Raw genomic sequence first — 27,521 nt, 5'->3', positions numbered from 1 at the left:
CAGGCTGCCCAGGGAGCTGGTTGAGTCACCATCCCCGGAGGTGTTTAAAAGATGTGTGAGTGTGGCTCCTGGGGACGTGGCTTAGTGGCTGCCTTAGCAGTGCTGGGTTAATGCCTGGGCTCCATCTTAAGGGTCTTTTCCAACCTAATCAATTCTATTATTTTAAGAAAGATGGTCTAATTCTTAAAAAATGTTTTTCATAGCATCTCAGAACTGTATAAACATGAAAATTACGCAGCTTACTTATAAAGCTAGTCCTAGTCATGCTTCACCACATTGTAAAATCAGAAATGGTAAGAGACCAGACATTTACATTGAAATGGTCGATGCACTTTGTAATTGAAGTAGAGATGTGGAACCCTGATCTACACAAAATACCTGCCAAAGGCCAGCTATTAAAAAGAAAAAAATGTAACATACATTGTCTTGGTTTCATCTAGAAAATAAATTGCCCATCTCTATGCAAGTTATTTGGAGAAATGTGTGTTGTTTGCCCTTCCAGATGCCACTTTGTCCTTTTCTGGTGACTTTTAAAATTTAAAATATAAGAAGCTATTAACAACATGTGTGTGTGTGTATAAATATATATATCCTTGCCTGTCTCTGGATCTCCATTCTTAATTACACAGCTCTTACCGATCTTAATTCACTCTTCCTGCTCTCTTTGCTGAAAACACATCATGAAATCATTGTCATTCTTTGCATAGAGTTTTTATTTTTCTGATTTTATTCTTTCGGAAGTAAAGTTGTTATGGTATGAGAATGCTGGGCAGAGAGATATTTGAATGTGTGAGTTTGGATCAGGGCACATTATCCAGATACCAAATATTGCAAAGATTATATCCAGGGCTTGTAGCAGTAAAAACTTGCATTACCAAGGCTTTCCACTGAACAGACTGATTGCTACAGGTGTGATTATAAAATGTGTTTTATTTATGATGTATAATTCTAGTGTTCTGTATCTAGAATGAGTTAAAAACTATACTCCTGGCTGATGCAGGAATTAAGGTATTGAGCTTTGGTTTTCAATAATACGGTCCAGTTCCTACATTCACAGTTAAAGTCTCATGGTACTTCATGGTTTTTTTTTTTCCTGTTTCTTAAATCCATGCACCTGGTAAAAACATTTTATGATTTCTTTTAAAAAATGCATCACTCAGATACATGGTATTTTGCCTATAAATGACAAGTTTAACGCTGATTGACTAATATCCTGTAAAATAACAGAGAGCTTTTAAAATACAAATGTTTTAATATTCCACAGTGCTTAGACTTAATGCATGTCTCTTGCCTACATCTACTGCAAATATCAACACACACTGTTCATCTCCTTTTTGTTGTTGTTTTTGTCTATTGCTATTTTATGCATGAGGAAGTTCTTGTTTTCTACTCTGTGCTTGGCTGGCTTTTTCTTTTTCTGTTCCTTAGCCCTGTGTTCGTACTGATTGCTTTTTCGCATGCAAATTACAGAATGTCATGGAAATGAGAGAGCTCTGAAAAAAAAGGAAAGATAATGCTGAGTTCCAACTGTCTTTTGTTTGTGCGTAAGTGTGTAAAATATACGACATGGAAATATTTTCAGAGTGGCCTTTGACTTTCCTTCTGGTGTATATTTTTATTACTCAGTAAAGGAGTGGGCAGCTTTCCCATTGGAAAATATAATAAATCTATAAATACTTGTTAATAATACAGGTGTTGGGCATAAAGGAATTTTGTCTCATCATCCTTTTATGGAGATAAGAAGTTATGAACCTGGATGCCTTGCCCAAGCTAAAATTTCAGTTCAATACAACTTTTTTGCATGAAACTCTGGCCCCATTGAAATCAATGGCAAAAGTCATTGTCTTCAGTTGGTCTAGGATTTCACTCTTGTTTCTGGTTTACATATAGATTTTCATGTTTCTTTACAAATATCTCAGCAGGTAGTCAAAGGTTTCAAGGGTATCTACGGTTCTGTTTGAAAGAGAATGTGATGAATGTGTCAAAAAAGCTCCCCCCAAATTAAACCTGTGCTTATCTTTATATAAAACATGAGCTTAAATGGTTGAATTTAGAAATGTGAATTAGCATTTGACAGAAAATCTTGTTTTAACCAACTGTCAAGACTTTTATTAACCACCTTATTGCATCAGATGCAAGAGGTAATTTGGCAGTTCTTGTCTCCACTATTCCTAATAACAGCAACAGGAAAAAACAATTAAATGAGGTGGATAAATAGAGTCTATGGCGGGGTATGCTTTTAGTAAACAAGCTTTGATTCTTCATTTAAAAACAATAAAGCACTGGGCACTCTCTGATTCTCGTGCTAGATGTTTCTAATAGCCATACCCCCTAGGGAAGGTTTTGCTGTAATGTTTGAAAAACTTAATGAAAAATGGGTTGTTATAAACTAAGATTTCCCTCCCTGCAAATGTTTTTCTTGAAACGTCCGTGGGAATTTAATATTCGCTGTTTTTTTCCTCAGTCTTGTATATTCTTGAATTGTCTTTTTTCCTCCATTTTCTCCGTTCTTAATCCTAGGTCCCCTTACAAAGAAACAGACAGATGATTTAGGTGATAATGACGGTGCTGAAGATGAAGGTATTTTTTGCCGCCAAACTGATTTGCATGACAAGGATCCCTGAAAATCTTTTTTCTCCCCTCTTTTTTTGACTTCTTGTCTTCTTTTGAAGAGTTTTTTTTTGTTTTTTTAATTCCCATTTTTGATGTGTTTTGTCTTCTTGCTTGTTGTTATACATATATATTTTTAATTTTTTAAAAGAAAGAATGTTGTTAAGTTCTACGTTTTGATACAAAACAGTAACAATATTTAAAAAGGAGGGGTTTTGTTTTCTTGAAATGGACTTTTGATATGTTGCATCCCACCTTTTGACTGAATTTTGTCCATACTATTTAAACTAACACTCTTTTAAAGTTTCTCTGTACACCTTTTTGCATGTTTTCTAACCCTATGTATTTCACCAAGTACAAAGATGTTTCTTTTTTTTTTTCACTGACTGATCTCAGTTTGATAAACATAGAAAATGTTGTGTTTATAAAAGGAAAAATTCAGAAAATTCTTTAAAAGTGTCTCTTAAGCAACTGAATTTCCCCAAATGCCAACCCATCTGCATTTATTCTGCCATGAAAAAATATAAATAAATTAAAGACTACTCCACCTCCCTCCAGAAGGGAGGCAGCATTGCCTGTTGGTGAAGCTCTGTGGAGCTAAACTAAAATTAAAATAACCCAATCTCCTCTGTTTTCTGCAAGCATACAAAGATGCTGATCTGCTTGAGCTGACCCTTAGGAAACCCTATTACCAAGTAAAATCAAAAGTTTGAAATGTCAAGCATATTATTCTGTTCATAAATTATGTCTGTTGATCATGAAGCTATGCAGATTTGATATTTTTTCAGGGCTATGAAAATGGTAACAAGGGGCTCCTTTCCTGAGCACTCTCATCCCTTCAAGAAGATGTGCTTCAGAGTTCTGAATCTTAAACACACTCTTTGTATGGTTGATGGTCAGGGAGTAAAACAAATTACCAGATAGGACTGGTAGAGTTGCTGCTTGCTTCTCTCTTAATATTTGGGGTGGCAGGGAAGCTGGCCAGATACTGAGATGAAACTTGTAGACTGAAAGGCTCTTAATTAAGAAGTTTTTCATCACACAGAACATCAACTACTTAACTTAAACAGAAGCATGCAGTCTTTTCAGAGAAGATTAAGGAAGGCAAATTTGAGCATTTAACTTCCTACCCAATAATTGAACAGAGATTTTGTCACCATTTTATGACTGACTTATGATCCTCTACTGTATGTTAAGCATATGAATGAAAGCCCACCAGCTGGGCCAAAATTTGCAAGATTTGATGATTTTGATAAATTGAAAATCTCCTTTGAAAGCTCTCCTGTGGTAGTTTAAGCCAGCAGGCAGCTAAGCAGCACAGAGCCAGTCACTTACTCCTCCCTGGGGGAGAGAATTGGGGAAGGAAATATAAAAGTGAAATTATTAATTGAGATAAAGACAGTTAAATATGACAGAAATTAAATGAAATAATAGCAACAATTGTGATAAATAAAACGAGGACATGCCAAACACGTGGAGCACAGAGCAATTGCTCGTGGCCCCTGGCTGATGCTCAGTGAGCAGTGACCCCCAGCCAGCTCCCCCCAGGTTCCATGCTGAGCGTGATGCCACAGGAGATGGAATATTTGGAATATCCCTTTGGCCTGCTGGGCTCAGCTGTCCTGGCTCTGTCCCCTCCTAACCTCTCATGCCCCCCCAGCTTCCTTGCTGGAGGAGCTGAAAAGTCCTTGCCTTAGTGTGAGCACTGCTCAGCAACAACTAAAAAAATCAGTGTGTTGTCAACATCATTCTCACCCTAAGTGCACAAATTAACTCTATCCCAGCTGAAATCAGGGCACAGGTTGTTCAGAGCTAATTATGAGAATTCAGATCCTCCTGGTTTATGAAGTCAGGACATTTTTACACAAGTCCATGACAGAATATGGCAAGGGACATTCTTATGAAATCTCAAAGATCTGTGATAGTGAATTAGCCATTACAGAAATCACTCTGTCTTGTTTTAACAACATGTTTTAGGAAATAATTTGAAATTTGGGCTATTCACCCAGTGGGCCTTGATAGCTCTCCTAAATTGCTGTATAATTGCCACAACAGATGCTAATGGTGTCAGGTTTGTTGAGTCCTTCTCTTCTTAGACAGACTCAAAAGAGACTCCTCAGTTTACTGAAATTCAGCAGAGAGTGGTAGCTGTCAGAAAATGCTTTAGTAGGTAGGCTCAGAGGAGGGATCTCAGTCTGCTGAGAACAAGTGTCCATGTCAGGGAAAACCTGTCTCCCTCTCTGACAACTGCAGGGGAGAGAAGAAGGGCTCTAAGAACACAGCAGTTAGACTAGAGGGGAAGAAGCACATTTACAACACTAATAAATCTCTGTAATTTATAGGACTGGGATTAATTTTCTCTGGCGTACAAGTGACAGTTTTGTTCTCCTTTCCCTGCCAATAGAAGAGTGCAGGCAGTAATTAGACTTTTACTGCTTCCGAGAGGCACAGAGAGACAGGGAAAATTTAAATTTTTATGATCACCAGACACTCAAGACTGCTGGGATGTCTGCTGGGTCGATAGAAGCCCTGTCTGCTGAGACCCTGCACTCCCCAGAGGAGGAGCAGGATCAGAGGTCCTGCATTTTTGTGAACCTGCTCTTCTGTATTGAAACTCTAGCACTTGTTGTATGTGCAGAACTGAAGAGTTCACAAACTTAGTTGTATGTGTTTGGGTATGAGTAGCAGGAAAGAGAGAGGCCCAGCAAAAGGTCAGCTTAGCTGTCTAATTTTCTGCTAACCTGTCCTTCAAAACCTTCATTTTCTGTAGTCTGGTAGATTTTAGGCAGTGTAAAATCCTTCAAACAAATAGCTGTGGAAAAAATAAAATAAATTCTAAACTGAATGGATGTTGAAATTGGAGCATTAGGGAGACTGGGCTCTAAATGGTGCAGAACAACTGTCAGATACCCATAGAGTCCATGGGATATAAACTCCAGTGAGTTCTAAAATGCCCAGGATGGCCTCTACATCAAAAAGTCCAGAGATCTCTGAAGAAAGATCTTCCACAGCAGCTTCTGGAGAGCATTTTGTGTTGTGCCACTCAAATATCTGAGCTTGATTAGAAGATTTCATTTTAGAACACTGTTCAATAATCCCACTCCCATCAGCTGCTGCATGCCACTGCCACAATGTTGTGGTCCAAACCTTGCCAGCACAAGCACTGGAGTCAGTAATCAAATTTGGATGTCTGGTATGTGCTGCAACCAGTAGACCAGGCTTAATTAGATCATTTTTCATTTTTGTTTTCAAAAGACCCAAAGGCAGTAGTGCACATTACCAGCTAATGATCTGCAAATTTGCTGTTTAAAAAATGAAGGTGTTTTCAAATTCTATGAGTGTGAAAAGTCAGAAATAATACAAATGCCTTTTTCCCCCAGTCTGGATGCATTATTCTTTCTGTTTAACCCTTCCATTCCTACTGTTTTCAGTAAATATTGAACTTGAGCAGGCACCAAAAACAAGAGTCATAGAAGCTCTTGCAAGCAGTGAAGGAGCACTGGGGCTTTCCCTCTTTATGGCAGTGGTGGATTTGCCCATTTGCTGACCTGCACGTATATAATATCTAGTCTAGATGCAAGATTTACCTTAAAATTGGTCAGCAGCTACACAAAGTGTGCCTTCCCCAGTCTGGAAACAAGGCTTAGTTGTAAAAGGTAAAATATTTTAATCTTCTTGTCTTATTCTTAATTTTGGTCAGGTAATAATTTAACTTTAATTTGGCTATAGCAAAAATCAGTGACTCTTATGCACCCTTAGTGCATAAGATCCCCTCAAATCCTAAGCAAGACCTAAAATATGGCAACACAAATCATTACCCAGCCCGTGTACTCTGGGACCAGAACTGGACTTGTAAGCAGTTAGTGTTGTATGAAATATCCATGAAGGATTGCTCACAAATGAATTCTCATCCACTGCTCTCTCATACACACATTGCCTGGCACATCGATCTGTCAATCTTAAACCCTCATTTAGTCCCCAGGGCTGTTTGAGCATCTCTCAGTTTTTAACGTGCTCAGCCTCACAGCAGCACAGGAGTGCTGCTGCTCCCTTTCTGGGAGGGAGGGATGCAGATGCTGACTCTGAGGAATGCAGACACTGTGTCTGCTGCTGAGAGTACATGCCTCACAAGTGGGGTCTGCACTGCCGTTGATAGATGCTTCTGCTCTTCCCTCCTCCCTTCCAATTCCTCCTGTGGAAAAGGAGACAGATTAGGAGCAGATGTTGCTGTTTGCTCACAGGCTGTAACTGTGATGATTCTCATCATTTAGTCTGGTGCTCTGTCTTGTATGGGCTGTTGGACTTCATTGACAGAACGAAGTTCTTGGTCCAGAGCATGTTTTAAATCAAAAAAGCCAAAAATCCACTCAAATTTTAAGTTGCTAAGGATGCAGAATTCATCTGCAAATCCCTTCTTATGCTTAACAGACTGTAGTGCCACTGGTGTGAAGGAGCAGATTGCAGAGTTGAGGCTCTCCACAAGCCCCTGTCCCTCCACTGGTACTAAAATACGCTGGGATGCCGAGTTTGGCATTTCATCTGCCTTCAGCTGTCATGGTAAGAAAGAGGGGGAGCAACACTCTTTCTGTCTGGCACTGGTTTTCAGACTTGGGAGATCAGCAAACAGCAAAACACATTTCTCTGCCCTGTAAAGCAACCACATGCTCCAGCCTTAATTACAACCTCTTTAATGAGAGCCAGCCAGGCTGGGGCAGCAAGATCTGACCACTTTGGGTGAGCCTGTTGACTGATGCACGTAGCCAAATTCGTGGTCCCTCTTCCTCCTGTCACCCATTCATGTTGGCTCTGTGATTTCCTCTCCAAAGTACAGCTTCTGATGCTGCTTGCACATTAAATTGTGCTGATTATATTTTCCCTTTACGCACAGACACTCAGTTCAAATTGTGTCAAATTTTTTGTGGTGATGTTATTAATACTTGAAAACATGCATGATAAAATTCTGACAGACCTTTAATTTAAGTACCTCTTTAGGGCTTCATTTGACTTTCAGCACTGCCAAGCATTGCTTGTACAGTGAAGAGTCTGTCAGCTTTTGCATTTCTAACCATCATCCTTTAATAATTTAAAATGACTGCCTACCTGGCTATTGAGGTCCTACTCTAATGGGAATCTGCTCCAGGTGTTTACCTGTAAAAGCTTTGGCCTTTTTCATGCTAGGATAACATTCATATAGTCCTCCATCAGGATCTCAAATAATTTCCAGGTAAAGGTAGTTAAGGGTTTGAGAGTGCACAAAATGATCCCCTGGTTTGACAGATAGGAAAGCAAACAAAGGGAGAGAATCCTATTTGTCTGAAGCCTGATGGATGCAGGCTGCATTTCAAAATAAAAAACATATCTGAAACTCTTCACAGAAGCTCAGTAGTCACTTTAATAGTCTCAGGACATCTAGTTTTATATCTCATTTTAAAAACGAGGCATTAATGGATGTTTACATATTAGGACTAAGTGCACTAGTTTATTAAATGGTAATGCATCTATAAGGCACCTGATGGATTTGAACTGAAAGGCCAAATGCTGCTAAAAGGCTTTAAAATTATTAAGAGTAGTAATGATTGGGCTCTTGCTCTACTGAAATATTTTCTACAGAAGCCTATGGAAGAGTTAGACACACATACACATGTCCACACAACGTTCTGTGGAGGGCACACACAGGTTTTGCACTAACTAATCTGAAAGTTTTCCACTGTTGTAGTGCTGCTTCATGTTCAAAACCCAAGATTTACTCACCAATCTGCATCAAGCTGTCACAAGGTTTTTTGCCATATAGAAAAGCAATGCTTGTGACGTCGATGCTAAACTAATTATCTTTTTTGTGTGAAGTTGTCTCCAGGTAGGCTTTTTTCCTTTCCCATTTTGGTTGTTCCCTGCAAATTATGCTTGTTAAGTCATGTGGCCAATTCACAGCAGTTTTGAATGACTGAATCTATAATTATGTTTTGTTATATATGACAATTGTGACTGATATTCACAGTCAGACCTGGCTCCCTGTTGTGTAATGTAACAAACATAGAATAAAAGTCAGCCCTATTCCTGAATTGTCTGTAACATAATTAAGATGAGACATAAAAAGTAGATGCAACAAACATCAGAAAGGTACAGAAGAGAAGTGATAATAGAAATAATTACAAGAAAGTTAATGTATATGTAATATAAATAAGGTTAATTTTCTGCTGTACAGCAAGATCTACTTAGATGTTTTATGAACTAGCAATTTAAAGCTCAACAAATCACAGCACTCAAAAATGATCTTCTGTGTGACTGAAACCAGAACTGAGTTGAATTTGAGAAGGATTTTTAACAGTGTTATTCTCGTGTATGTCTTTGAAAAGATGAATGTGTCCATTTTTAATTAAAGCAACACTTATTAAAAAGCAAAAAAATGTGGAACACAACTAAATTAAATCCATCTATAAATCTACCCTTGGCAGAAATGCCACATTTACACCTAAAGTCTTCAAGTTCTGAATGAGCTCCAAACACAAATAACTATTAATCTGCATCCATGAATAATTATTAATCTGCATATGAAAGTGTAACTACGGTGTCCTCCAGCACATGAATAAAATGGACTGACCCCAGCCTGTAGGAAAAAATGAAAGATGTATCATTTATGGTCAGATCTTGAAAAGTACCTGAGTACAAAAAAAATCAATTATTTACTTCACTGAGTTGGACACTTCAATAATCACTTTTGAAAAGTGCATCTTTCTGCCACATGTTTACCAATACACAAAAGTGTTCTCCTCACAGTGTATTGTCTTAATCCTTCCTCCAGTTTAGTTTTAAGGGATGAGAGTTTTCATGGACACTTTATGGTAGGAATCAATCCTTGATTACAATGTGATATTTTTGCTCTCTTCCTTTGATTTTACCATTTAATAATCTCAGTTGCTAATAACATATGTACCTAAACAACACTCTCCCAGCTGAATACCTGCATCTTTCAAATATTCCCAGCTGTAGACTACAATTGGTATGAAACCTCTGCCCAAAATGCAGTGATCTTTGCTTTTCCCATGAAGAGCTCCAGAGCCCAAAGTCCCACCAGCCTCAGCTGGATGCTCCATACCCTGACTGATGTCTCCAGCTCTAGGTCACTGCCCAAGACACTCAAATTTTCTTTTGTAGGAGGGATTCCTCTTAAGGCTGATGACTTTGACAAAGCAGCATGAGGAAAATTCATTCTGTGTGTCATTTGCCCTGACATGGCACAGAGGCAGAGCTGAAAACTGGCCTTCCCTTATCTATCTGATCTGTAATCTTTACAAGGATATTAGGAGTAGAAAATAACAGTATTGTAGAGACAGAAATTACTCAAAGAATAACTTCCTTATATATGAGATTTTATTCATGACTATGTGCTTCTTTTCTCAGATAAAGGACAGCCATTCTTCTAAATATTCCAATATTATTTTCCAGATATACAGGCCAGTGCTACCAACATTTCATTGCTGATCACAGTTGGTGCTCTGTAATTCTATGTAATTTTAATTAAAGAGGAATTCTGAGACAGTCTCCCCCTGTGTTACCATCAAGCATACAATTAACTGTGTACAATTTCTGCTGGGAACAGTCACACAGTGATTTCAGATTAATAATTTATTATTGTTTCCATATTTGTATCAAAAAAAAATTAAAAAGGCAGCATAGACTAAGAACAAAGCGTCTACTGAAAACAGTGTATGAATTTGGAAAGACTTTTTTTTACTCAGTGTAGATTTTAAACCTGAGAAGCTCAAAACTCCATCCTATGGACAGTGAAGATAAATAAACTCTGTAGCTTTACACTCTGAAAACTGCATGTTGGAAAGCCCTCACTAAAGGCTCAATCAAGGAGAGCAATAGAAGCAATTTCATGCACAACCTTTCATCATCTTTTTGCTCTTGAATAAGTGATTGTTCTAGTACTTCCTATATTGGAGATCCAATTTCTGATCTTGACTGTTCTGGCATTTTCTTCAAATCAGAATCAATATCAAAATAATAGTAGCAGTTGGCTTTTTATAAACAGAAATGTCTGTGCTGATGTTTTTCATCAAATTCCAAAAGCAGGATTTTAATGTGACTGCCCCCACCTACTCCTCACATCCCTTCAGAAACAATTCCAACAGTTCTGCACAGAGCTCCCTTGAAAGCTTCTTAACTAAGATCCTTCCAAATCAAAGGAATAAACAATACATCTGAGGTTCCTTCAAACCCTGAAGGAAGCAATCAGACAAGTCACTTGAATACTGTCATAATGATAAAAAAGTGTTTTTGAATCAGAATATTCAGAACAGTTCCTCACAGGGAAATTTTCCTATGCTCTCTTGCTTTTGTCTTTCTTGATTTTGAGGGACTATAATGGCTTATTATGATTTGGGTGGTGGGAGAGACTCAGGCACCCGGTAAATCAGAACAAAATGCAATTTAATCAGATGTAAGAGATTAAATTTACACCTAAGCTGGTTTATTTCCTGTCCAACAGAAAACCCCCAACTTTTTAAAACGTATCAGCCCATACTAACTGTTTTGAATTGACACTCGGGAACAATTCTCCTCAAGAGGAGTAGCACTGTTGATATATTCAAATTTTTGTTCTGAGTAGATGCATCTGTTTGCAAATAGGACTGTTTGGGGGTGGAGGGATACCTAAATCAAAACTCAAACCGTATGACAATATCTAATTTTGTTGTCGGAGAGAATGGCAGAGCTTCTCACATTTTAAAATTGTTCCCTGCCTTTGATGTCACTTTTGAGAATCTTACAGTTGTTTTGAATGCAGGGTGGGGATTTTTCAGCATTATTACAGGCTGTTATTTTTTCCAATATTCAGTCCTTTTCATGATTTAAGAAAATAAAAAAGTGCCCATGCACTTTAACCTTCAAGGTATCAATAATCTTAATTCAAGGTCTAAGTGCTAAGCAACTTACAATACTTTTTGAACTCAAACTTCAAACCCATGTAAAGACAGCTGTTTGTACACCCCTTTTACAAATTAAGTGGGCTGGAAGAAATCAACACTTTTATGTACAAGGAGGAATCTTGTTTATCTTAATATTTGGATTTCCCTTAGCTAAGTGAACAGAAAGTTGCACTGAGCTTTCAGAAGTGTTCAGCCAAAATGAGCTCACTCTTGTGTTGGTAGACATTAAACAGAAATTCAGCAATTCAACAATTCAGCAGGGTCAGATCAGAGCAATCAGGCATTTGAGCAAACGTGTTACCATTTTCAGATCCTTTCTGCTTTTCAGAGTGTTTCAAAAATAGGAGTTTTAGTTACGAGCAAGCCCCAAAGAAACACTTATGCCCACCTGCCCATTTCCTTGTGTAAAAGATGTTGCTTGAGAAACACTTAGAGAAAAAATAACCTCACTAAAAAAAAAAAAAAAGAAAAAAAGAAAAAAAACTTAAATATTTGCATGTATCTTCTTTGGTGCTTTCTTGAGATAAAATGTATCTTAATATTTTTTCCAGACATTCGGGACAGTGGGGGACCTAAGCCTGTGATGGTGTATATTCACGGAGGGTCCTACATGGAAGGCACTGGAAATTTATATGATGGCAGTGTTCTAGCAAGTTATGGGAATGTGATAGTCATCACAGTCAACTATCGCCTTGGGGTGCTTGGTAAGAAGCTTTCAGCTTTCCACTAATCCCTGCTATCTGCAATGCAATTCATATTATGTGTGAGAATGTGCTTAAAAAAGAGAAAAAAACCAACAAACGGAGAAGAGCGACAACAAGTATTTCAAGTATTTTTAAATTTTCTTTGTCAAATATAAGGTTTGTGTTCTGGGGATGAGATATAAAGATATTGCAGGTATTTTCTGGAAGAGCCTGCTGTCATGCCGCATGAAACAGGTATTCCCATTGCTGAGCTGTCTAAGCAGAATAGTTTAAATTTTTTTCTTTTCTTTTCTTTCTCTTTATTTTGTTTTGTTTTGTTTCTGTGAATAACACTAATTCTTTAATTCATAGACAGGTAAATTAATTTTTAAAAAAAACTTTTAAGGCATAGAGGGTAGGGTTTGTTATTGGAATGAAAGAGATTAACTTTTAAGTACCGTGAATTTTTCATGCTTTGAAGAAGTGAAGGATGTTATGAAAACATCTTTTTACCTGTTTGTTTTGAGCTTCATTGTGGTTTTTAGAAGTGTTATGGGTGTCATTCAAGTACCTCCAGTATTTATTTTTCAGATAATGAATTAGAGAATGAAAGAGTTACCTTTGATTGTTTCAAATACATTTAACAGAAGGTGCTTGTGCTGTTGGCAGAGGAGTGTGGTTTCCCTCTGGTACCTTGAATTTATGGAAAAAACAATTACTCTGCTATTTTCTCAGAGTAGTCACATGCATGATAAAGTCCACTAGCGACAATGTGATTGTTGGGGGTTTTTCTGCATATTCTACCAAAATATTGCATGCTCAGGCTCCTGAAAGCAGGAGTTGGGTGCTGGGATATAACAGAGATCAGAAGAGCAAATTCAGAATATTGACACAGGTGTAAGGGCATTCCCCCTAACATCTGAAGGGGCGTGACAGACCAAGGGTCATTCACAGCAGAGAATTTATTCTGAAGACCAGTCAATCTTGATTTCAAATGTCTGCTTTACTCTGTTTTACTTTTGGGTTGTTGGTTTTTGTTTGTCATGGCTCAGTCCTTGGTGTTTTGAATTCAGTTAGTACAGTCCCCAAGGGGATCAGTTCTGCTTTGCTCATCTGGGTAATTAATTGTCTTCCAACAGTTCCATTTTTGTTAAAAATTTGGCATCCTAATTTCAGTGGGAGGGGGGAATTGATTTTGACTTCAGATCTTGAAATTTAGTCTACTGTGATTGTGTTTTACAAGGGACTAAATAATTTCCAGAGGGATCGTAATTATTATTGTCTGGATTTATTTCCTTGGTACTGGAGGTTTCATTTGTGATGTTACACTTTAAGTAAGGGGGTTCTGGTATTTTGGATGGTTTTCTTCCTCCTGTTTTCCAATTATGTGATGACTTCAAGTCCTGGACACATATTAGTACAGCAGTTGATAATCTGTGACCTTTGCCTCTAATCAACATTTCAGTTTGACACCAGTGCCTGTCTTTGATGTCTCAAACAACATTCCTCTGTATTATATGCCAGTATAGAAGAAAGTATCTATTATCTGAAAAAGCTGTTTATTTTTGTATATTATTTAGTCTGATTCCCAAGCCATTAGTAATTGCAGTGTTTAAAAGGGCTGGTTGCTTGAAAGATGAAAAATTAATACACCTTTGTTGATGATAATGGTTTTTCCACTTGTAAATTAACACTGATCCCCGAGGTAACCCACAGCTAACATGTCCCTGAGCTTAGGAGGATTTCATTTTTGTTCATGTCTTTGTGATTCTTTGGGCTTCATGGTCTTTACTGAGCTTCAAGTGTCAAAGAGTTGATTTTAAGTGGGACCTGTTACAGTAAAACCTCTAAAATTCACAGCAGAATGCAGTGATTGGTATGAGTACTTGGTGCTACTTTCTGCAAACCCTGTAAAAGGTTTGCAGGGTTTTCTGAGTAAAACCAATGCTGTTTATGTAGAAATCATACACATCTATTGTATTTGGTGCAATGCTTATCTGTCATGTATTAAATAAAAAATGATGATGTATGATTAAATAGGTAGTGGGGAAATGGAGCAACAATCAGAACAGAAAGTTTGAGCAGTTCAAATTTTTCCTGCTTTTCCTTGTTTTCTAATCTACAGATTAGTCAGAGTAGGACTCTGCATAATCATAGTAGATATCAGATTTTAACTTTGATATTTTGAAACTCTTGTTCCTCCTTGTTCCAGCAGAATGTTACCCTTTGCAGTCACATTAAGATATGGATTTACAAAAGCATAGGGAACAAATTCTCAGCTTCCCTTACCTGATCATATCCCACGAGGTGAGAGGTGCAGCTCCACTGACTGGTGCCTGTGGGATCCTGTGTGAAGTGCCTGGCTTTATAGGCAGAAGGAAAATTTAAGGAATTGTAAGTCACATGAGAAGATGTAGGGATGAAATAAGGTCTGTCTTCTCCCTTTCATGTGATCTTTGTTGATCTGGTTTCTTGCATAAGACTTTTGTGGATATTTGTGTTTATATAGGTGATCTCTGCTGTCGTTTCAGCAAAAAGTTGTTGACTTTTCTTAGTCATTAAATAAATATATAAATCATTATAATTCAATAAATGTTTAGAGCTGAAATAGTAACATTTTCTTCCAGACCAATCGTGATGGGACTGGGGATATTTTGATATTAGGTTCCACACAGTACTACTAATAAGACCACAGTAGACAGCTTCTGATGCAGTTCAGATTATTTTCCTGTTTATTCTGAGCTGAAAGAACCTTTGTTTTATGGACTAATCTCCTTGAGGAGCTGCGTTTTTGGGAGATGCAAGATTTACTTCTAAATAAAATGTTAGGAAATGTTTAAATGTGAAATCCATTTGGTAAAGAGAAAACAATAACAAAAATTAAAGAAAGATGTACAAGTGCATCTAAACTAAAAATAAAAAAATAAAATAAAAACAAAATAACAAAATACACTAAACAAACAATCCAACAAAACCCCAAAGCCCTGGTGAGTTCCCTGGCCCAATTTTGTCTTTGAAACAAGTCTGAGAATGAAAGTCTGTTAGAAACTGTCCCTAGATAAAGATGATGGAAAAGAGAACTGTTTGCCCTGGGAAATTGGGGAGAACTGAATAAGAAGCCATTGGAAACACACTATGTCTTCTTTAGATTCTTTCTGAATGCAAGTCTTGTGCAAGCAATTTCACCAAGAAGGAATACTGCAGAAGCAGTCTAATAGCCTTGAAGGATAGTGCAGATATATTTTTATGGCTCCTTTTTGGGAAAGGACAGATATGAAGACAAGTTTGGATTTTAAACTCGGCTGATGGGAGATGTCAAATGTTTACTCAGTATATATCCACCTGGTAAAATGCAGGAGCATTTTATTTAATTTTCATTAAGGAAATGGAAAAGATTTATAAAAGGAGTCTATTCAACATCCAGAAAAGATCATGATGGACAGATTTAATACTGCCAGTGCTGTTTTCTGTGTTCTTTCTTATGAAAGGTTTATTTAGAGAAGGAGAATGCTTTGGGTCACCATTGGCTACTACTGCTTTCAATTTCAATGGTGGAGAGAAAGGAGAGAGCTGGTTTATGCTAACTGGGAATTTGTTTCTTCATTTTATTAATTTATACTCTTTGCTCTTCGTTATCTTTAAGCCACAGGACTTTAATAGAACTTTAATAGGAAAAAAGCATTTGCATTGAATTTTACAAACCGAATAGGGGGAAGGAATAATGACTTAGAGAAATCTCTAGTTTGAGCATTGCTTTAAATTTCCCATTTTTTCCTCATTAAGAGGCAGTGGTTGTCCCACAGAAACAGTAAATTGTCATTCCAAGGGTCTGGGTCAAAGGTGATAATAAATAAAAGGAAAAATGGTCTGTATTTTGTATTTTCTGCTAGGCATTCTGATAATGTCTGCCTCAGGAAGACAAACATCCAGAACTTTTAGACCAAAATTGATGTCAAAATGGAATCACATTCCTGAGTGAGATTGTCCTCATTATGGCTTCTTTAATTGTATGAAATTTTCCCTTTTGAGGAGGGTGTAGGAACCATTACTGTCATTTAGTCTTGCATTTCTACTGGCCCTCTCTAGTCTGAGAATATTGTCTGGGATTCCTGAGTGGAAAACACTTATCCAGGTGTTCCACCACTTCCATTTTTTTCCCAGTTGGTACTTTTCATGCTGCAAGTAAAGTCACTGCAGCAGACTGAAAGCTCTGCTGGCATTACTCAGTACATTATTTCCCAAATAACTGCACTGAAATCAATGGGGCTCTTCAGTGCAGGGCATCCCCTTGTGACAGAGCCTGGTTGCCCATAATTTGAAGTGATGTGATGAAGAACGAGGGTACTGGAAAGGTATTTGCTCCTCTTGCACGGAGCTGCTTCTGAGAAGAGCTGTTCGTAGAAGCCTGTTGTGTTTTCCAGCCCAAAATTCCATTTTTCAGTAGTGTGTTGTGTGAGCCAGCTGTGCTGGGCTGCAGCATTCATTCCAAATAAAACACACATTAGTGACAGAAAACAGACCAAAACAAAAAATATCCTCACAAAAGCCCTTTTTAAACTTTTCTAGTGGCTGTTGGAGCTTTATGGATAATTTAGTGGCAGAGGATGAGTCCTGTTCTGCCATGAACTGTTTTGTTGGTGTGTATGGGTACATTAGGAAATCCCTCAGGCTTGAACAGGCATTTGCAGAGTGATGCCAACCTGCAACCCCTCACTGGCCAAAGAGGCACATGAAACACAAGCACACAGCCCTGCAGGGTTGGGCAACCCGTGCCAAGCCCAGGATCTGTGCCCTCATCCACCCTGCTCTCAGCAAGGAGCTGCACATCCCCAGCAGGCCAAAACAATGAATTTGCCTCTCCTTTCTGAGCAAGCCCATGTGCATCAGCACCGTGGCAGTTCCAGGGCAGCCTGGTGAACCCTGGCATGGCATGGAAAACCATCAGCTGAGCACTGGCAGGCCACAGAGGTGAGAATAAATTATACTGAAAGCTGCTTCAGAGGAACTTGGAGGTACCTGCATATTTCAGCAGTCCAATTCCATTGGGATTGACTAGAAGGTACTGTCTTGTTTTGGTTTAATACTTTTCTCTTTTTAAATACAACATACCATAATTTTTTTCCCATTGCTTTCAAACTAAATCTGCCTTTTTCAATGTTACTCTGGTTTGTCAAATTTGGTAATTTGATTTACCCTAATTTTGGTAATGATTTATTTTGTCTCCATCACATAGTTTGGACCGGGTTTTTTTACTACCTTGCTTTCCTCCTTATTTTGACAACATGGTAACACTACTAAAAATACTAAAAAGGGGATTAAAAATATGACTCAAAATAATGCATAAAATTCAGATATAGCACTTTCAAAAATTGCTTCATGTGAGATTAAAAAGCTTTGGCCAACTTTATAAAGATATTGTGATGAACTAGTGTTTTGTTTCACTCAAGTATTTTTGCAAATATAGCCTATTATGTTCTTATTCTGCAACCTGGAGAGCTGTCTCTCCTGAAAAGAAGCCTTTTCACCTCAGTAAAAGCAAGCATCTCATGCCATAGTGGCTATTCAGTGAAAGTAACAGTGCAATAAGAAGGTTTATGTTAGTTAGCTATCAAAGGGTATCAAAAATGTACAAAGACTCTTTTTCCTGCATTGCTTAGACTGTGGGGTTTTCTTTTATAGTTCACAATTTAATATCCAGTAAAAGTGGGAAAATGTTTGATCATTAGCTTTGGTGACAAGCACATCCATTATCTTTTTATGAAACCTTAAAGGTACTGTCAGGAGATGGCATTTTATTCCAGCTTTGCTGCACCTCTAAAGGGTCTCTGATGAGCCTTTTTTCTATTATCCATTTCCTAAGAAGTTTGAGTAAAAGTGATAGATGAGCAGAAGATTATATATTATTGCCTAATTAAAAGTACATTACATTGAAAATAAAGATGGAAAATTAGTAGCAAAACACATCAAAATGTGCAGACAAAAATCATTCAAGTTTTCCAAAGTGGAAGGACATGCAGGGCATGTTAATTTATAAATACTTTCAGGGACCCCTGGCAGCTTCATAACAGTTTTCCTTTAGATATAAAAGAAATTTTAATATTTTAGGATTAAGCAGCAGAGAAGGTGTCCAGAAGGCCTGATCTGATCCCACCTTAGCCTGGGGCATCACAGAGCCTTGGTATGAAGCCCTGCAAATGGATTTGATTCTAGATAAATAGAAGCAGTTAAGATAGAGAGAGTACTGCAGTTATCTATTCCCCCTGGTGCTGTACTTCACAAGGGCTGATTTACACATCCTTAGAATTCTAAAAATGTAGGAGACAATTCTTATTTAATATCTCAGGTAACCCCGGGGCAGCCCAGCTCGCAGGGGGCCCCGGCTCAGCTCATCGAGATTTGCAGTGTCCTAATTTCAGAGGTCCATTAACAGAATTAGCATTCCAATCTCAGACCTGCTGCAATTAATGATGTTTTAGTGGTTTTTTTCTGTGAGCTAGTGCCAGCCAAAGGGAGGTGGGGTATGCAGAGAAAGGAGGATTTCCACACTTGGGTCTCTAGCACCAAAAACACAAAATGGATGTGAGGTAAAAAATGGGTTATTGACTAAAGAGCCCTAAAGGGTCAACTGCAAAGCACAGCAGGCAAGATATTTGTGAAATGGGAGCCCTGAATAAACAGTGCACTCTTAAAATGAACCATTTCTTTTCTATTTGTGCTGTTTCTAGCACAGCCAATTGACATTATCCACGTGCTTTTATAGATGCTTACACACACCAGCTTCTCTATTTTTTAGGGCATAAAGGCATAATTTTATTTGCCATTGAATAGGTTTCTATCTTGGTACAGGTACATTTTAAATAACATGTTTATTCTGATGTTTTTCATTAGACTTCTTTTTTGGTAAACACAAAAATAACAAATAACAAACTTTAGAACTATTCATTTTGGCATAAGAGCAGTTTGTGTCATTTCTGTCAAGAAAAAATACTTTGTGGCAAGATAAATTCCCTTCATCAATATTTAATCATATAATAAAAGTATCCCAGTTTTTCTAAATAGCAGATTTATCTTTGAGAGCAGAATAAACTTCACCATGATAATATTTGCAAAATAGGAAGGAAAAAGAGCTCACTGAAGACAAGTTATAAATACCTTACTGCCTCAGAAAAAAAATAATCTAAAAATCTTTGACCCTATTATCCTACATGATATTTGTAATTTTTATCACCTAGCTATGTGAAGCCACCTTCACTTTGCTCCAAGTAATATCTGACCAAATTACTTTTGCATCATCACTGATCCCCATGCAAAACCTTTAATCTACTGTATTCTTAATGTTTCAGCTGTACCTGTAGAGAACACTATAGTGTACTATATATATATAAAATACAGGTATTATTATATAAAATAATATATTCTATATTCTATATTCTATATTCTATATTCTATATATATGTCTATATATATATAGTACATACTACTATAATATTACAATACTATATACAGTACCTGTATTTTACACTATACACTATCCTAAACCTTTGATTTTCTTGTGATAGGATGGGAGACTTCTTGGGGAGCCAGATTTGGCCCCATCCTTAAAAGCAAACAGAATTTAGGCAGCTCTGCCTTTGCCAGGATGCCAAACTTCCCAGGAAAGGATCTGTCTGACTGTAAGCCAAGAGGAGGGGATAAACTGGGATTTTTATGCAATTTGTATCTCACTGCACAGCGTTCACACACAGAAATAATCCTCTGAGTTCCCAATATTCTGTTTTTCAACCCAAGCAGGAGGACATTCAGAAATCCTCTGCAGCTCAGCAGCTAAGTCAGGTCTGTGCCCAGCCTTGGTGGGTTGGGAACTCTGCACTCCTGAGTTTTGTGCAGCTGTAATTCATGCCCAGAAAAAAAAAGGTGAATGGAAATTCTTTCAACATTTATGATAGAAGTAGCAGGACAAGTAGATAGGATATTTCTAAATTCCCAGTTGACAGCATTTAATTACATATATTAAAGTAGTGTTCTGAAGCTTAAATTAAGCACTTCTGTGTACTAGGGGGCTTTAGAAGCAATAGATAACCTGACAGGGATTTCCATTGCAAATATTGCTCTCATTTTTCACACATTTCAATTGCATAAAATTCCTCATTTTATGAGGTTTTTTTTTCGTGTGCAAATTAGTTTACATATATGGGTGCTAGCTCAAAAGTTATTCTGATACTTCCCTGATGTAGTACCTCACGATATTTTTGAGTCAGTTGAACCAGATCTGTATTTTAAGGTTGTAGCAGCACTTTTTAATGGTTAAAAAGAGTAATGTGAACAATAGATCTAAAGGTACAAAACTCTCTTGGCAGCAGTACTGGCAAGAGAGAGTCCTAAATTTTTTCTTCTATTTTATGTGTCATCTATGTGTAAATGTCTGCCCCAGCCAACCTAGAAAATACTACAGTAAAAATGTTGAAATTTGCATTTCCCTCTAATGGAAAATATATAGAAGACTGCTTTGTTTGATACACTGATTTCTTATATCCCCAGAAGTAGTGACAAATAAATATTATTTCGGCAAAAACTGCATTTGAATACATTATTGCATGAAAATCTCCTACTTGGAGGTTTCTGAAAGGCCAGAGGAAATGTTGTATATTGGTTAATATCCCTTGTTAAGCAAAGTATGAAAATTGCCTTCCAGCAAATATAAATACTAGATACTAATGCATTTGTAAAAGTATTTTGAATATATCTCATGTTGTATATGTTGCAAGCTAAAAATATTTTTGAGAAAAGAAAGATCACTGATACACTTTAATTAAGAATTTGAAATATATCCTCTATGTTTCAAGGGGTTCATTGGTTGAGAGATAAATCTTACTGGCATTTTTCATTGTTCTGCAGTAATTTTTCACTATTTGTTCAAGATCCTAATGAAATAGAATGAAAGAAAGTTGAGCAGGCTTTGTATGGGACACTCACCACACATTCAAGAATTCTACTGACTTTAATAATAATTTCTGCTGTATTTTTTTGTCAGCTCTTGGATGTTTTTTTTTACAAAATCTCCTTAACTCATTATAATTTGTTCATTTTCTCAAGGCTTTCCACCAGGATTTTGGTTGAGGGATCTTAAATTGCCATAGGTACGCTGACAAATTTCTTTATTATTTCTTTTACTATTGAAGAATGAATTGCTCAGCACAGAAGCACAAAATATTAAAAGAAAGGAGGCAGAGCACATTAGAGCTCCAAATAATTTCAAAAAGATTAGGCAAACACATCCCTCAGCTGTTTTGCTTTCTTAGGTTCCAGCATCCCTTGAGTTTGGTGAGCACCTATTGGTGTCATCTCACTGATTCCACCAGGACACACAGGGGGAAAGGAATTTCTTCCCAAAATATTTGTTCCCATTTCTCCTTGTTGCTGTAGTTTGCTGCACATGAATTGATTTGCTTCTCTGACTGAATTTTTCCTTTCAGCTCCAGGTAAGTGCTGTGTCTCACTGGAGATGGGTTTGCATTTCACCTGCAGGGCTTTACTGGAGCAGTGACACCGTGGGCTGTCCTCCCCTGCGTGCTGTGGGGCCAAAGGCCATGTGCTCTCAGCTTCCCAGGAACCACACTAATGACCCTGTAAAATGCACTCCTGAGCACCCTGGGGATGTCATAATTACTCACTTCATTATTACCTGCCTCTTGAAAAATGTTCTCTAAATATTTTCCTTTTGCCATTATATAGTTCTTAACAAGGATGGCTAAATTATGGTGGATTGAAAGGGAATTGCTCACATTAAAAGGAATATTAACTTTCTTTCCAGCATTTTTTTTCTGATCATTTACCTTTCCTGCGGGGAAAGACTGAGAGAATTGGGTTTGTTCAGCCTTTAGCTCTGAAGCCTTCAGAGTGACCTAATTGTGGCCTCCCAGCACCTGAACGAGATACAAAAACAGAGTGGGAATTTTTACAGGGGCCTGGAATGAGAGAACAAGGGGGGAATGGCATCAAACTGAGAATAGGTTTATGTCAGATATCAGAAAAAAATTCTCCCCTGTGAGGGTGGGGAGGCCCTGGCACAGGGTGCCCAGAGAAGCTGTGGCATCCCTGGGGTTGTCCAAGACCAGGCTGGATGGGGTTTGGAGCAACCTGGGACAGTGGAAGATGCCCTGCCCATGGCAGGGGGTGGAACTAGTGATATTTAAGGTTCATTCCAACCATTCTATGATTCTATTACTTAAAATTTTCCCTTTTGATTCTTCACGGGCTTGCACGTGCTGTGTGCTCAAAGCTTAAAGCCCCTTTCATCTTTGAGTTCCTCCTGTTGTTGTACCTGATGGCTGCTTGGATGCACACTGTCTGGGTTTTGATTATCATTAGGTTCTGGAATTACTATTAAAGATAACTTAAAATGCAAATCTACTCACAATTTCATTTGTTTTCCTTTTGAGAACAAAGAAATCACTTGACAGCTATCTCGCTAGCACAGAGCTTTTCTAATGTGGGTTCCCTCCAGCTGAAGACATGCTTTAAAAATGTTATTGAGAAATACAAGATATTACCTGCATTTTCCAGCAACCATAAAATTCAACATCTGTGTTAGTGCCTGAATTTCATCTTTGCCATTTTTCTAGGTAGATGCTGTAGAAGTAGTAATCACAATTTCAAATTTAAGGTTCCATTCTCGAATGGCTTTAAAACAATGCACACATTTCTTTTCCTTTTCCCCTCATAAGCGCATAATGTTGCTTTTGTATCTTTTGAAAGTTCTGTAGAGTTGTTGGCTGGTTTCTTTTTATAAATATTTCATAAGCAGTGTTTTGATCTCTGGTTCAAATTCAGTCATGGCAGCAGATGTTCTTGTTGATAGGTTTCTTTTGAAAGTGCTGTGTACAAACAAATTTACAAACAGGAGTGTATTCAGTAGGTGTAGTGGAACTGATAATATTGAGAAAGTATTATGAAGAATAAATTCTCAGTTTTAACCTTTTTTTCTTTTCCTTGAGACGTGCAAAATTTGAACAAAAAATATCATTGCTTGACTATAGTGTATTGAAGATGCAGCTGAGGGTTAGTAAAATGTCTGAATCATCTTAAAAACATTGAAAAAAGCCCTTCTCTTGCACACAATGTTGGCTTGTAACCAGATCCAGTTCCAGGCTATCACAGAACAGGTCCTCTTGCAGGGTGGAGATGAGCAGCTCTCATCAGGAACCATCAACTTTGCCAGATCCTGATCTATTCTTGCCAGGACCAAGCACAAACAGGAAATATGATGTTTGTACCAGCAAAGTTTTGCATCTATAGAAGAACTGCCTGGTGCAGTGTCTCTGGAAGAGGTGCAGGTTTGGATTCTGCTGCCTGGAGCACCAAATAAGACTGGCTGCACATGTTTGTTTCTGTCTCTTACTCCCATTCTTTTAAGCACCATTCTTGTGGCTCACCCCTCCTGAAGTCTGCAGTGTTTCAGAAGGACTCTGAACAAATTCTGGATATTGCATTCAGAGCATGTGAGTCTTGCTCTGCATTTATATGGTTCCCTTACACCACTCCAAGAAAATAATTTTTAAAAATGAGCCCAAGAGTGTTTATTTCCCATCAATGACTGAATGCTGGCATTTGGATGATGGAAACAGATACATTCCTTTTTGTGACTGTACAGATGAGAGCTTTTGTTGTCAGATTGTGCTTTTCATTTACATGAGCTCTTAGTTTTCTGCTGCAAAAACTTTTCAGTCCTTTAAAAGCTTTTCCCATCACATTCTCTGTAGTTTCTCAGTGTTTCCTCCCAGGAGATCTCTACGATTTAGGTAAAGATAATCAATCTCACTGAAAGAAACAAAATTACTTGTGATGATCAATGTGTGCTAACAGTTAGTTGTTGTTAAAGTCATCCCGCAAAGTTGCAGAACCCAGCAGAAACACATTCAGAGCCTGGTTCTTAACTTCTCCCTGCCAAGCAAGCAATACAAAAAGAGCCAAAGGAAATTAAAACAAGCATGTGAAGGGGTGTGGCTTTCACCAGCTTCAATGTGAGTTTATAGAGAATGAGGGAGATCTAAACAAACAAACTCAGGCTCTTGGCGGCATCCAGCAAAAGGACAAGTGGCAGTGGTCACCAAATAGAGAGGAAAGTCGAAAAATAAAAGCTTTGTTCATTCTGAGGGTGGTCAGAAGCTGGTCAGGCTGCCCAGAGAGGTTGGGGAGTCTCCAGTGCATGGAGATATTCAAACCCTACCTGGACACAGGCCTGAGTAACCTGGTTTATTTGGAGAGCAGGGGAGGGGGTGGACTGAGGTCTCCACAGCTCTCAGCTACCCTAAGGCTGTGATTCTGGGATCTTAAGGCAGAGCAGTGGGTCCTGAGTAGTGTGAGGGAGCAGATAATTCTTTAGACATCTCCATTTTTTAACCCTTGATTATCTTTGTAAACCTTCTCTCTGAATAGTCTAGGCTCCCCTGAAAATGAATTAGCCCCTTATAGTTGTCTTAGGGGGAAAAAAAAAAGCTTTTCTGCAAAGCAATAACCACACTACTACCTTTTTTTTGACACCAGTGGATGTATCATCTACTCAGATGTGCTAAGATTTCAGCCTGTGGCTCATGTGCACAGGAGAGATTACTTATTCCACCATCCCAAAGGAGAAACCTGGCTCTGTTTTGACAGCCTGGCAGTGAGAGATAATGATCTGTCTCCTGAAAACTTAACCAGGCTTATGTCCAAACAGAGGTGCAGAAACATTTTCCCACCTAAGCCTTTCCAGGCCTTTTGGTAAACCCTGCCCTTACTCCAGCATCACCCAGGAATTGAGCAGGGGGTGGGGGTGGATAACAATCAAATGGTCACAGGTTCGATCATGCAAAGTCTCACTGATGTTGTAGCATTCTCTGCTGGAATTTGGGTTTTTGGGAATGGAACTCCTGATTTTAAAGGATCCTGCAAGTTATAAGACAGTGAATGATTACATTTTTTTCCCCTCTTTGTTTTTTATTCCTCTTAGGAAAGCATCCAGTGTAAGCTGGATGTTGACTTGTTTAATTTGGTGTTATTTATTTAGGTTCAGCCCCCAACCCCTGGCGTCCTGGATTTTTTTCTTTTTTTCTTTTTTTTGCCATGCCAGAGTGTCTCTTCTGTGCTGTCACTGTTCCTTTTCCAGACAATTTGGCAATTCCTGGGGACATATTTTTTCACATCTCTTGATGCACATTGAAAAATCACATGTTAATAAAGACCAATTTCTTAGGTAAAATTTGCCTGTGCTCTGGATGAATGCATCGCTTAGGGTACATTAGTGGAATTCTAAAACTTTACTTTTTGGAAGCTGATCATACACTAAAAGCAGGAAAAAGGAAAAAATTAAATTGCCAATTAGAGCTAATAGCTTGCTGCAATTGACATGAATAAAGGAGATTGAAGGTACTTTTAAAAGCAGCTTCTCAGTAAATCCAAGTAGTGAAATGTTTTGGGATGAAGCAGTTGCAAAAAAGATTAAATATCCTGTGCTTAACAACTTGCAGAACCCAGAAGTCTGTTTTAGAGACATCTTTGGGGATTTCTCTGTAAGAATACAACTGATAAATGGGTTTGTTTTCCCTTGAGAGTGTTTACATATATCTGGTATTATTTTCTGCATCTCCTTAAAAAAACCCTACCCCCAAAAATTTTAGTTTTAGAAGGCTACCAAAAAAATAACCCAATACTAGTGCCAAACCTTATTATTTCATGAAGTCTTCTCAATATTATTGACTCTAAAAAGCAGTATTTCCAAGGTGAATCAAACAAGTTGAAGTACTTTTTCTGAAAGCTGAAAATGTATTTTGTGTATTAAGTCACTCATTTTTCAGAAGGAATATTATAGTAGTTTTAAAGATGGAAGAGTTTTAGGAAGAGCAAAGAGCTTGTTATACTATGATATGTAAAGAAGTAAAGATGACTCACCGAGACAGGGCTTTCTGAACCTTTTTTATATATGTATTTCTCAGCACTGTGTAAAGCACAGATGAAAGGTTAAGAGAGTAATAAACAAAGCTGGAATGTGATTTTGATGGGTAAGCTGCACTTTGATCTTCAGACTATAAAACACTGCTACCTGGGTCAGAACTAACACTCAGCAGGACAAACAATCACTTGTTTGCTGCGCTATAAAACTCACAATTCCTTTTTCTGTGCCATGCTAGCAAACGTTCTGTGGCACTGAAGGATGGAAAGGGAGAATGTAGGAGTTTTAGCAATTTGTGTAATTTAAAGCAACTTTAAACATAAAGTTTTCTTTAAAGTTCTCTGATCTTTAGCAAATAGCACTATAGGAATGGATTTGCAGCAAATACTGAGAACTCTAAACATCTCCAAAATACTAAAAATATATAAAATTGTTTAAAACCAGGAATGAAATTGTAGGTTATATGATATCTTGAAAAAGAACAAAATCAGTGCTGCTTTTATTTCAGTTAGACAAAATAACATTTCCTACTGCACCAGACTGTTCTGCCTATGATTCCACAGAAACATTGAATATCCTGAGTTGGAAGGGACCCACGAGGATCACCAAAGTCCAACTTCTGGTCCTGCTCAGTCCCAATTCCCATTTTGCCCTCCTCAATCCTTCCTTCAGAGAGATGTCTACTTCTTTTTAAGTTTCTTGGTTTCCCTGGTTTTTCCAAGCACAATTAACTGTGCTCTCAGGTCTGAAGCTGTGCCCTTCCTGCCCCTGGGACTGTTCCCAACCTGGTGGAGCTCTGGCACTTGGAGATGTGGCTGAGTGGGGAACGTGGCAGGGCTGGGTCAGTGCTTGGACCTAATGGTCCTGGAGGTCTTTTCCAACCTTAAATATTCTGTGATTTGAACAAAGCTCCACAGTCTCACATCAGCCTGAAGAAGAGGACAGTGTGAGATAAAAGAAAGGCTGTCTCAGGAGCATGAGAGACAGAAAGAGCACGGGAGGAAATCTAGACCCTTTAAAAAACCATGGGTTTGATCTTTCCTTTCCTTTGGTCTTTGTTGCTAAAATAGTTCTTGTGGGTTTACAGCATCTGTGATTTCTGTTGATCCTGATTAACTATAAATATGAGTAGTTCTGCTGATTGCAGTTAGGTTGCTTACACGGATAAAATTAACATGGAGTAGATTTTTGTCCAGTATGACTCCTGGAGAATACAGCAAAGAAAAGAGTGAAGGTTTACTCTTAAGGAAACTGGAAAAATAAATATTTTCCCCTTGGAATCTCAGTGGAGGAAAAAGTGTGATTCCCACTTGACCAATATTTGGCTAATGTATCAATTGTAAAATAAGTATTATTAATTCCAAGGACACT

At 38.0% G+C, this 27,521-nt stretch overlaps 1 protein-coding gene across 2 annotated transcripts in view; it reads left to right on the top strand.

Moving 5' to 3' along the window:
* Positions 1 to 1,976: 1,976 nt before the first annotated feature.
* The window catches only part of NLGN1 (neuroligin 1), a 205,233-nt gene continuing 179,688 nt past the window's right edge, over positions 1,977 to 27,521 (top strand). The window contains exons 1-2 of one of the 2 annotated variants that reach the window (XM_063408223.1): positions 1,977 to 2,580; positions 12,092 to 12,244. In XM_063408223.1, coding sequence (XP_063264293.1) covers positions 12,124 to 12,244 — 121 coding nt within the window. In that variant the 5' untranslated portion in view covers positions 1,977 to 2,580; positions 12,092 to 12,123. Of the gene's footprint in view, positions 2,581 to 11,105; positions 12,245 to 27,521 lie in introns of those variants that run through there. The other variant, XM_063408222.1, reaches the window with a different exon arrangement.

Source organism: Prinia subflava, chromosome 11 (genome assembly GCF_021018805.1).
Source record: "Prinia subflava isolate CZ2003 ecotype Zambia chromosome 11, Cam_Psub_1.2, whole genome shotgun sequence".
Classification (NCBI taxonomy): domain Eukaryota; kingdom Metazoa; phylum Chordata; class Aves; order Passeriformes; family Cisticolidae; genus Prinia; species Prinia subflava.
The sequence above is the reverse complement of the archived record's forward strand: the minus strand, read 5'-3'. Positions and strand labels throughout refer to the sequence as shown.